This window comes from Delphinus delphis, chromosome 19 (genome assembly GCF_949987515.2).
Source record: "Delphinus delphis chromosome 19, mDelDel1.2, whole genome shotgun sequence".
Lineage (NCBI taxonomy): Eukaryota > Metazoa > Chordata > Mammalia > Artiodactyla > Delphinidae > Delphinus > Delphinus delphis.
Window position 1 is genome coordinate 13,824,694 of NC_082701.1, and position 12,210 is coordinate 13,836,903.

Genomic DNA, 12,210 nt, shown 5'->3' on the forward strand with positions numbered 1-12,210 from the left:
GTATGGCAGATGCCTTGTTCTCTTAGCCTGTATAGAACTGTAGCAAGGGACTTCTCTGGTGGCGCAGTAGTTAAGAATCCACCTGCCAATGCAGGGGACACGGGTTCGAGCCCTGGTCCGGGAAGATCCCACATGCCGTGGAGCAACTTAGCCCGTGCGCTACAACTACTGAGCCTGCGCTCTAGAGCCCGTGAGCCACAACTACTGAAGCCTGCGTGCCTAGAGCCCGTGCTCCGCAACAAGAGAAGCCACCGCAATGAGTAGCGCGTGTGCTGCAACAAAGAGTTGCCCCCGCTCGCTGCAACTAGAGGAAGCCCAGGCGCAGCAACGAAGACCCAATGCAGCCAAAAATAAATAAAGATTTGACCTTTTAAAAAAAGAACTGTAGCAAAATGGAAACAAATGAAACAGATCTTCACCTCCCAGTCAGATGTGTTGCCAAACAGAAGGAGCCATAGCTACAGCGTACAGTTTTACATTTTATAAAGCATATTAATTTGTAAGTTTTTTTCTCACTTGATTGTCACCATGTCCCATGAGGTGTTTCCTTAGTCCCATTTTAATGATAAGAAACTGTGGCTCAGTTAAGCAAATTGTCTAGGGTTACAAAACTCATCAAAGGCAGAATCAGGACTTTGGCTGCAGGTTTTCAATTTTAAAACTGCAGTGCTTTCCACCATAGCACACAGTGAACAATTATCACCTCTCTGGAGGTCCAGGTAATGCCAGTCCTCAGAAAGGGAGAGCTTCTCCAAATGTATGCCTTATTACCAGTGCCCTACCTCGCTAGCTTGGAAACACATGGAAACCCTTGACCTGACCAGCCAGCCTCTGAAGTCTTGGTATGGATTGATGGCCTGACTCTCCATCCCTGATGGTCAAGTTTAGGGCTTAGACCAGCACCATCCAATAGAAATATGTGAGCCACAAATGCCAACCACATATGTAAAGAAACAGGTGAAGTTATTTTTAAGAATATATTTTAGTTAACCCTGTATCTCTAAAATACTATCATTTCCATATGCAGTCAATTTAAAAATTATTAATGAGCTTTACTTTTTTTGTTGTTGTTACTAAGTTTTTTGCTGTTGTTACTAAGTGTGCGTTTTACACTTATAAGCAGTCTCAAGCCAGATGCTAAAATTTCATCAGAGGTACCTGATGTGAATTGAGATTTCATAAAAGTTTTCAGTTTAAACAGTAGATTTATGTCTACTGAATGGTGTGTCTCAGACGTATGTAAAAGTTTTCTTATAGCTGAATCGAGTATCAGTTTTAAAGTTTAAGTTAATTAAAAGGAAAGAAAATTTTAAATTCAGTCCCTCCATCGCACAGGCCCCATTTCCAATGCTCATAAGCTACATATGGCGAGTGGCCACCATCCCGGACAGCGCTGGTTAGTGCTGGACCCAGTAGCACTGCACTAGACAGGGGTCAGCAACCTTTTTCTGTAAAAGGCCTGATAGTAAATATTTTCAGCTCTTTGAACCACACAGTATCTGCTGTGGTATCGTGAGAGCAGTCACAGAATGAATGAGTACGGCTGTGTTCCAATGAAACTTTATTTTAAAAACACAGGCACCAGGCCACATAGTTTGCTGACTGCTGGACCAGAGCATTTGTCCCACTGCCTCAGCTGTGCTGTGAGATTCTAGAAAACAGCTGGCTCTAGCCTCTAGTTTTCTGATATGAGGTTGTTAAAATCTGGCCTCATCACATCCCCTTCCCCGAGTGGAATTACAATTTTGGCACCACTTGGCGTGAAGACTGCAATGCACTGGAGTCCTGGGTGATGTTTTATCTTTCAGGCATTCTCTGCAGGGGGCTCCTTGGGCATCGTGAGGCAATTGCTCCACTGTGCTTTGAGGTCCGTTTATTGAGAGTAGAGAAGACTGGGGGAAAAAAGCCAAGAAATGCATTAAGGGTGATGTGAATAATGTGGCAAACTCCCAGCAATGCCACCTTGTATCACCCTCTGCTCTTTCCTCTCTCCACACAGCCAGAGTGAGAGAGGCAGGAATCATGCACATTTCAAAGATGGAAACATACATGATATCAGGTTAAGTCAGAGGGACAGGTATTTCTCCGTGGTTGTCATATTGTGTGGTATCTGTCTGCTTTGATGGTAGAAGTGGAAATAGTTGTAAATTCTGATTCCCAATCTGGGGCCTTGAAGACCTGAGTCATGACATCAGGGAATAACTCCATCCAGGCTGAATAATGTTTATTGCAAAACAGTGGTTCCCACCTTTCACATCGTGATGTTTGAAAAAGGTATTGGGACTAATGAAGGATGAGAAAGGGGGCAGGAAGGGAGGGATTGGAAGAAAGATGACACCCCCTTGGTTCTTCATGGAGGGGAATATGGGAGCCTGGCCTTGCAGAGATCTCTGAAGCTCAGCAATTGGGGGAAGGGGCAGTTAAGTGAAAGCTTAGGGTTCTACTGAACCTAAAACTTTGGGCCTAGTACTTCTAATGGCAAGGATGCTATTTAGGTGTTGGTGATGGTCAGTTAATAATCCCTTACCATAATCAGGAGTTTTGACTTGGGGTCACCTTTTCTAAAAATCAGGGTTTGAGGTGAACTGTATTAAGTACCTTGGTCGTGCCCAGTCACAGAGTTTGCAAAAGTACAAAGTGATGAAACCCCCTTGGCTTTTCCAGGCATGTTATGCAACTCTGCCTTCCCTCAAGTTCTGCAGCTTTATCAAACATGCAGTGCTGCATGCAAATGGGAAAGATCTGCGTCCCCATGGGTTTTTTTTTGACTACAGAGAGAATTATTTGGGGTAGCTGTTCTGATGATGGCTCTCATGGAGGCTCAGCCCTGCAGCGCAGAGCTGTCTCTAATCGTGATTGCCTGTAATGATGATTTCCCCAAACTCTGGAATTATAACAGTAGATTTTACAAAGTTAGAGCATAATTGCTCCACCATTCCATATGTGCGCACAGTTTAAACAACTTTGATCTTTCAAATGATATCAGACTTTTGTTCTTCATCTTCTGAAATAGCAAAGTTCAAAGGCAGTGGCTCTGAACCATCCCTCTTTGTTCATCATAATGAGATCTAGGTTTGTTAAAGCAGTTCACCTGTTAGAGAAATAAGGGCTGAAGCTGAGTGGAGAAGAAAGAGTACAGACCCATGGTCTTCAAACCAGCTCTGCCACCTAGAAGCCACGTGGCAGGAGGAAGTCTCTAGCCTCTCGGAGACTCAGCTTCCTCATCTGTAAATATGTACCTGAATCATTGTGAGTCTTAGAAATGAATATAAAGCACTTAATTGGTGCCTCTCACTGATAGGCAATCAGTTAAGCTTTACTCTATCACCACCACCATCATCATTATCAATTCTGTTATCGACTCTCTGGCTTCAGTGTCTTCCGAATCCTTCTGAGTCTATGGATTTCGCAGCCTTCATTTCACATACAAGTTTGTTTGGAGTTGGTGATCTGTGATGTAGTATTCTCACTGAATTAGTGATAGAGCTTTGCAAGAATTCAGTGTTAAAAGAGGAAAGAAGAAACAGGTCCCCTAAAGATGGAACCTTTTGGTCTTGGCACCGTCTGGTACTGAGCAAGTACTAATGAAGGCCTTCCCCACTCTCTGCCGCAGTGGTTCTCAGCTTTTAGCGTTGTATTTGGGTAAGATCCCCAACTTCCATCTACCTCAGAGTGTGAATGTAAAAGGGCTGGAATGGCCCAGGATTCAGCATTTTTAGGAATATCTCTGGTGATTTTGAGACACGGTTGAAGGACTCTCTGTCCTGCCCTGTCCGCTCTAATTGAGAAGCTTCTCGATGCATGTGTCTTTGAGTCAGTTTGTGTTTTAAAACCTCTGCTTCTGGATGGCCCAGCTCAGATGGCCACAACCAGGAGAACAGGCCTGATTTGCTTGAGCGTGAATAAAGTGACAGCCGCAGGGCCCTTGACCACCTCAGTGTCTGGGCTTGAGTGTCCCGCCACCTCCCAACAATGTCACCCACGTTACTGCCTCCAGCGTCTGTCAGTCGCCCACGGCCTGACGCTATCTTAGTGAGCTAATGCTGGTGTCTGCCCTGCAATGGCTCTTTCAGGAGCCACCAGAATGATCAATGAGGCTGGGCAGCCAGGCCCTCCTCTGGCTGACGGTGAATCAGCCTCTGGCTGCCTCGGCCCTTTCCTTTCAACAGGGCAGGAAGCAATTGAGCTGAGCGCAGCCAGGCTGACTCGCGTCTGGCTAATGGCTTTTCTGTGTCATGCATCGCCCTTGGTCCCATACATTTTCATGCGTGAGTGAGTTGGAGCTCCTGGAGATGGTCCAGGGATAGGCATCCCTTCTGTCAAGTCCCCCCACCCCCGACTAAAGCCCTTGACAGCATTTTGGCTCAGGGGTATCTGCTTCAGAAGTGGGGTCAACACTTTTTTTAAAACAATTGAGGTTTTCAACTAAAGAAAAATGCACAACCTAAAAGACGCAAGTTAAGTTGTATTTGGGGAGCTTACTGAGTCCTAGAGCTCTGAGAAACTGCTCCAAGAGGTAAAGGAGGAGCCAGAATATATAGGAGTTTTTTTTGTCTTTCTTTATAAATTTATTTATTTATTATTTTTGGCTGTGTAGGGTCTTTGTTGCTGCGCGCGGGCTTTCTCTAGTTGTGGTGAGTGGGGGCTACTCTTCATTGCAGTGCGTGGGCTTCTCACTGCGGTGGCTTCTCTTGTTGCAGAGCACAGGCCCTAGAGCACGTGGGCTTCAGTAGATGCGGCGCATGGGCTCAGTAGTTGTGGCGCACGGGCTTAGTTGCTCCACGGCATGTGGGATCTTCCTGGACGAGGGCTCGAACCCGTGTCCCCTGCATTGGCAGGCGGATTCTTAACCACTGTGCCACCAGGGAAGGCCTGGAGTTTTTTTTATGTGTGGGAAGATGCAAGAGTCTGGGCTCATTGAAATGATTCCTTAGATATACATCTTAACTATCTAGGGCCAGTATCCAAAGCACAGAATGTTACATTTTTGTCTCCATCCTGAATTCCCCTCAGGGCACGCCATTGGGGCTGGGTGGGGTGGGGGGACGTTGTGTGGCTACAGGGGCTAATGGCTTGATGGCCGGCAAACATTCATTGTTTACTGGAATGGTGGCAGCATTCCCTTTCCACAAGGTGGAAATCACATAACACAAAATTAACCATTTTAAAGTCAATTCAGCAGCATCTAGTACACTCACAATATTGTGCAACCACCACCTCTATCCAGATCCAGAACACTTTCATCACCCCAAAAGGAAGCCCCGTACCCATTGTATGGGTTTGCTCGGGCTGCCATAGCAAAGCACCACAGAATGGGTGGCTTAACCAACCAGAGTTGTAAGGGCTCACAGTTGTGAATGGTGGAAGTCAAAGATCAAGTGTCAGCAGGCAGGGCTGGTTCCTTCTGAAGGCTGGGAGGGAGGGATCTGTTCCAGGTCCGTCCTTGGCTGGTAGATGGCCATCTTCGTGCATCGCTTCATCTCCTATTCTTCCTATGAGTGTCTCTATGTCCAACTTGCCCCTTTGTGTAAGGAAACCAGTCCTATTGGACTAGTGCCCATCCTAATGACCTCATTTTAATTTGATTACCTCTGTAAGGACCCTATCTCCAAATAAGGTCACATTCTGAGGTACTGGGACTTCAACATATGAATTTTGGGAAAACACAATTCAACTGGTAACACACATTAAGCAGTATCAGTATCAGTACTTCCTTCCTTTTTATGGCACAGTAATATTCCATTGTAAGTAAACACGTATTTTTTTGAACTCCAAGTACAAAGCAACTGCCAGTGAAATCTCCACCCCCTGGGCAGCTGGACATGCTGTTCCAGGCTTGTGTGCCCATCCGTATAAGGTAGAGTGTTGATCTCACATATCTCCAATCTGTAAACTTTTTCTCACTGTCTTCCTCCTTGAAACAGTATTAGTCCGTCTTTGTGAGCAAAGGGAAGAGGGGAAGCCAAGGCAAGTTTCTAATCCCAAAATTTGTTTAAAAATAAATTTTATCTTTGATTTTCCTCTCTCCTCTCCCTGCTCTTATCCTCAGCACACACACACAGTTACATTAAACGCATTTTAAATGCAGACCCTTCTGGGGGAGAGGCGTGGCACAGACAGGAAGCACTGCCCTTTGAGAAGAGCCAGAAGGCTGCAGTTCCCATTGTCATGGTTACTGGGCCTGGTCCCTCAGGCTGGCCTCACACCAGAGCCTTTCCCATTCTGTTCACACTCCCCTCCCGGCACCTGCCTCAGAATGGAAGAGGGACCTTTGGACGTGTGTGTCCTCTCAGCTTTGGAACTGACTGCACTGTTGACTTGTACATTATACATGCCCCCTTAATTTAAAATCTATTTCTCTCTCTTATGCACATAGACAGGGGACCTACATACCTGCTGGCCTGGGCTCTTTGGGAATAACCCGGAGCCGTGATTAGCCTGCTGCAGACTCAGGCCCCTTCCCCCCATCCCTCGGGCCTTGATGATGCTGACGCTGTGTGTTTTTTCACACCGAATCTGTGGAAGGACCACAGCAGTGTCTCATCGCCCTGCCTGCTGATTCTGAGCAGACTTCCTCGGTGCAAAAGTCATTTGACTCCCTCCTTCCTCTCTCTCTTCTTTTCCCCTCCGTCAAATTAGTTTTGTCACTTTGGAAGTTCACTGGGTGAAGAGATGCCTGCTGGCCCCAGGGTTTTCAGAGAGGCAAGAAAGAGAATGGAACAGCTCAAAGATACAGGTGGCACGGACAGTGTTCACATTACATGTTATTCCATTTTATCATTTTCGTGTAAGCACATGTAACTTCTGGCATCTCAGCCTGGAAGGCCCCGCACTAAAGCCCCAGGACTTAAAGATACTGTAGATTTTCCTCCTTGTGGACCAGCCTAAAGGTGGGTCCAGTTTCCACTCATAGTGGGGCCTGGGCATCTGGAGGGTTTTTTTTTTTAAAGCTTCCAGGTGACTCTAACGTCCAGCCACCTTTGAGAACCACCATTCTATGGGACAGAGGCCTCCAGGAGAGTTGAACACTTTGAGAGAGGCGATGGAAGAGACAGGTGACATCTAATTCTCTTGTGCCCAGCAATGCAGTTAATCAGGCAGAAAGAAGGGACAGAAATCACAAACCTTAGCCTGTCTGAGCCTGTCTTGAGCCAAGCAGGATAGGACTTCAGCGTCACTTAACCCTGTAGAGCCAGAGTGGAAAGGGAGACTCCAGCGTGCCCACCTCCCAGCTGCTACCCATGGGTTGGTTGATCGGCTGCCAAACCTTGAAGGCCATCGGCCACACCGGCAAGTATCTGCCAAGGTGATGCAGAGTGTTCACAGGAACAGGCCGTTTCTGCATTCTACTCACAGCTCGTTCTCCACCTTCTTCCTGGGGAAGAGTACCAGCAGGCCCACGTGCCTGCTTTCTTTTCTCAACAGGAAGTGCTGATGCTCTGAGTTGCTTGCGGCGCAGCGGCGGCGGTGGCGCGGGGGCAGTTTTCGGAGGCGAGCGATGGGTCTGACCCCTCTGTGTCTGTGTGTTTTGTAGTACAAAATTGGACAGCTGTACATGATCAGCAAGCACAGCCACGAACAGAGCGACCGAGGAGAAGGGGTGGAGGTCGTCCAGAACGAGCCCTTCGAGGACCCTCACCATGGGAACGGGCAGTTCACGGAGAAACGCGTGTATCTCAACAGGTAAGTCCTGGCAGCGGGTGCTCCGCCTCCGGGCGCCCACCCTGCCCAGGGGCTCCCACCCAGCCCCACTGCAAGACTGAGGTAGAGGCTGTGACTGTCTGGGATAAAAAGGTGACTTGGAAAGTCTTTACATCCGCCCTCCAAAACTGCCAGTCTAGTTGCTGCCAAAAACAGAAACCCCTGCGTTCTGCAAAATAGTCCTCAAGCGCGTTTTCATCAGGAGGAGCTTTCCTCTTACCTCTCCCAACCCTTCCACGACATGTTAAGATGAAATCTGATCTTAAGAATGAAAGGGCTTTGTCTTCACCCGTGGTCCCGGGTTAGCAGAAGGAAAGAGGCAGCTTTGCCTGTAAGTTGTACAAAAGTAAGTGCTGAATGTGGCCGTGTGCTGTTGGGGTCTTGACTCAGTAAGATTTCCACTTCCTGCCGAGTGACCACTTGGGTGTCCGCAAAGGGAGATGACACAACCACCGGTCACCTGTGACCAAAGTGATATGGAGTACTCGGGTGGTTTCTGTTTCTCAAGTAGACCCATCCTTCCCAAGGTAGAGGTTGTCATCTCTCCTCTGAAAGGGTAAAGATTCAAGGATGATCAACCAGCACTGATCAGGACTGCCATTTCTGTTTTGCAAAATACATTCTTTAATCTCTTCTGTTTTCTTATCACTAATGACATAATTGATTGTTGGGGCTTGTCTGATCTTCTCCCGACCTTACACCCCGCTTCCAGGTCATTTTCTTCCTTTCAGTTTTCTGGGTCAGAACATTTGTAGTCACGTGCCATATTTTCTCAAAAGTAACTGTCTATGTCAGTGAACCAGCATATGACCATTGTGGTCATTGCTAGCATCTCCATGAATACTCTTTACCACCATCTATGGCCTCTCCTATTGGCCTTTTCTCATCCAGAAAGCACTTCCAGCATAGTAGCTGGACTGTGTCCCCAGTTTAAACACTGACGCTTGTGAATATTTCTCCATGCTCAGTGCCACGGTCAGGTGTTTCTGAGAGGAGCCATATTTGGATTCCCTCATTCTTGTATGACCTCTACCCTTCGACAGGCTGAAGGGGACTATTTCTTCTTGATGGGAGGGTTTGTGTTCTGTCAGCGTGTTTGGAAATCTCTCAGACCAATATCCTGACCCTGGCTGATTTAATCCTCCCAGGGAAGCAGTACCAGGGAATTCCTGAGTCACGATGAAATGCAAATGAGATTGATCCTGTTCATCTATCAGTAGCTGTGAATTCCCAGGATTTGGAACCAGTGCAGCCTGCAGCCAGCTGTTGATTTGCAGGAGTAGCTGAGCTCTGGGTCTAGCCTGAGGATGGCTTCCTTGCAGAGAGAGGTTTCTCAATATGCTGCTTTGGCATTCTTAGTGCAAAGGGTGTACTCAAAATCAAATATTGAGCATCGATCACCTCTGTAGAGCAAAGAGAAGTGGGGCAGGGGGGTGGTGCAAGAAAATAGATACAAACCTACAGAAAATTCCATTTCTCAGCAGACGATTGCATTTTCCAAAGTTATTGCCTGGGAAATGTTCCCTGTGTACCAAATTCAAGAAATTAGAAAACTTTATAACTTTTCCTGAAACAGAACAAGAAGTGTCCAGCTGTCTCTGTCATGTCTGTTTTCTCTATCAAAATATATGACATTTATTTTAAAGGAGAATACTAAACATTAGTAAGAGGGAAATTTGTTATAAATAGAATATCTGGACTTCCAGTAATAATAACTAAAAGGATTAATACGGACCCTCCCCCCACCTCATATGACAGACACAGGATGAAATATAACAATATAAAGCTGAGTTCAAAGCAAAGAAAGGGAAATCCTCAGGTACTAGAAATAAAGAGGAAACTAACTGGAGTGGAAAGCAGATGAGTTAATGCTAAGTAAGCTGGGGGATGTCAGAACTGAGTGTGGGCCCTGACACCTAGGGGCTGTGGATGTCATTCCCATAAGGGGACAGGAAGTGTAGCCTCGGTGCATGTAAATGGGGTGTTGGGACTGAGAATGGTGCAAAAAAAATCATGTCTGACAATCAAGGGCTGAGAAAGGTTACTACTCAGAGACACAGATTGAAAGAACTACTAAAGGTTGTACTTGAAGTAAAAGGAAATTGAAACCAAGAAATAGGAGGAGGGAATCTAAAAATAATAGTAAACAAAGAAATTGGTAAACATCTGGACAAATCTGAATGAGCATAGAATGTTTCAAATATATGAATAGTTAGTAATTGGAAATATTTGTGGAATTTAAATAACAGACAATAATAACAGAAGATGAAAGGGTAGTAAGTATAGTTAAAAAAAAAGTACTCTAAGTTGCTAATATCATCTAGGAAGAAAAAAGAGATGTTTATTAATTAAAAAAAATTTAAGGCAGGGACTTCCCTGGTGGTCCAGTGGTTAAGACTCTGTGCTCCCAATGCAGGGGGCCTGGGTTCGATACTGCGTGCCATAGCTAAGAGCCTGCATGCCACAACTAAAAGATCCCACATGCTGCAACTAAGACCTGTCTCAGCCAAATAAATATTTTTTAAAAATTTAAGGCTAATATGTGTATTCAAAATGTAAAGGTAACCTCTAAAAGAATAGTAAAATAATATGTAACTTCCAAGAGAAAACTTGACCAATCCAATGGAAGGCAGAGGAAGAACAAAGAGAAGCCTACAAAAAGCACAGTAAATAGAAAACAAATTTTGTTTGTCAGATGATAAATTGAAATGTGTCAGTGATCACAATAATAATGTGTGTTACACCCTAAACCTGAACCTAGCTCAACAAAGATATGGCAACACTGACAAAATCACAAGTGGCCTAAAGTTATAATGGGAGATTTTAACCTACTTGTTTAATAAACTGATAGATCGAATAGACAAACAATTGAAGAAACATAGAGAAGATGTAAATGACAGAATTACAAGCTTGATATAGTGGACATTAATAGACCCTGGAACCAACATGCCTTTCAAACACACATGAAAAAAACTGATTATACAAAGTAGGCCAGAAACCAGTCTCAAATACCAGAAAATCAATATTGTGTAGATCCTGTTGGCTGATTAAAGAGCATGACAATAAGAAATTGGTAGCAACAATAAATGAACTCCCTCATCATTTAGAAATGTAAAAATTTCTAAGTATTTCACGGGTTGAAAATGTCAGATACTTATTTTCCCAGCCACCTTTGCAACTAGGGATGGCAAGTGACCTAGTTCCAGCCAATGAGATGTGAGATTTTCCTCCCTGATTAAAAAAGGAAAGATGTTCAAGAGAGGCATGATCTGCTTCTAAGAAAGGAGGTGGGAAATACATGGTGATGGCTGGGAAGGCAACTAATAGTGCCTACCACATGAATCTTGATAACAAAACTGAACAGTAACAGTATAAAAGGGAAGCTTATAGACTGATTTCAGTTAAGAACATAGACAGGAAAATCCTATATGAAACTTTAGCAAATCAAATACCTCAGAGTATAATAATAGTAATTCATGACCTGATCAGATTTATGACTGATTGTTAACATCGATTTGAGAATTTGACAAGATTGCTGGGTATAAAATTCATAATACAAAAATCAGTAACACTATTATAGTGCAGGAGCAATAAATGGAAAAAATAATTTTAAAAAATTCCATTTATAAGAGAAAGGAAACCTAAAGGTAGCCAGTAAAGAATCCACAAGATATACAAAATCTTTTCGGAGGAAAATATAAAACATTAGCAGAGGACATTTTAAAAAACCTAGACAAATGAGAATATTCATGGATGGGAAAAGCTATGTAATAAAGTTGCCATCAATTCCCAAATCAATTATAAATTTAAGGCAAAACTAATTAAAATGCCAACCAGGTTGTTTTTAAACAGAATTTGAGAATATAATCCTAAAATTCCTAATTACTAAAGCTTTATAAGGAGTCTTGATGTCTGGTAAGGTGAGTCTCTCCTACTTACTGAACTTTTCCAGAATTGTTCATATGAATCTTAGGATTAGAAACCCAAGTGATATGAAGAATACCGGAAGAAACCAAGGACATTTAACCTAGAAAAGCTAGACTTGGGTGTATAATGGTTTGATCAGGTGGGAGAAGGATTAGGCGTATGTATTCTAGATGACCTCAAGAGGACCAATTAGACTAAGACCAATGGGTGAGAATGCCAGGAGAAAAATTTAGGCTCAGTTTAAGGAAGAAATCTAAGTATTTGAGCCATCAGAGAACAAAGTAAGGTGACTTATAGTCAATTATGCTGCTGCTGGGGGTGTTTGAGCATAAGCAGAACACACCCTTGTCAGGCTGTCCTTGAGTAGATTGAAACATCAAGTAGGTGCTTAAAATGGACAACCTTTCAGATCCTTTTCAACCCTAATTTTCTATACTTAAAGTCTGTTTCAGATATTGTCTCATCTCCTCTCCAGCATACATAAATGAATAACCAGTGAGGCACCGGAAAAAAATATACCTTTAGCTCCTTTTGCACAAATCTAAAGTAGGTCCATTATTTTATCTCAGAACCAGGGAGATT

At 44.2% G+C, this 12,210-nt stretch overlaps 1 protein-coding gene across 2 annotated transcripts in view; it reads left to right on the plus strand.

Moving 5' to 3' along the window:
- The window catches only part of PITPNC1 (phosphatidylinositol transfer protein cytoplasmic 1), a 257,389-nt gene that overhangs the window by 120,795 nt on the left and 124,384 nt on the right, over nucleotides 1-12,210 (plus strand). For both annotated transcript variants that reach the window (XM_059998410.1, XM_059998411.1), the window contains exon 2: nucleotides 7,535-7,683. In XM_059998410.1, the coding sequence (XP_059854393.1) occupies nucleotides 7,641-7,683 (43 nt within the window). In that variant the 5' untranslated portion in view covers nucleotides 7,535-7,640. The remainder of the gene's footprint in view (nucleotides 1-7,534; nucleotides 7,684-12,210) is intronic.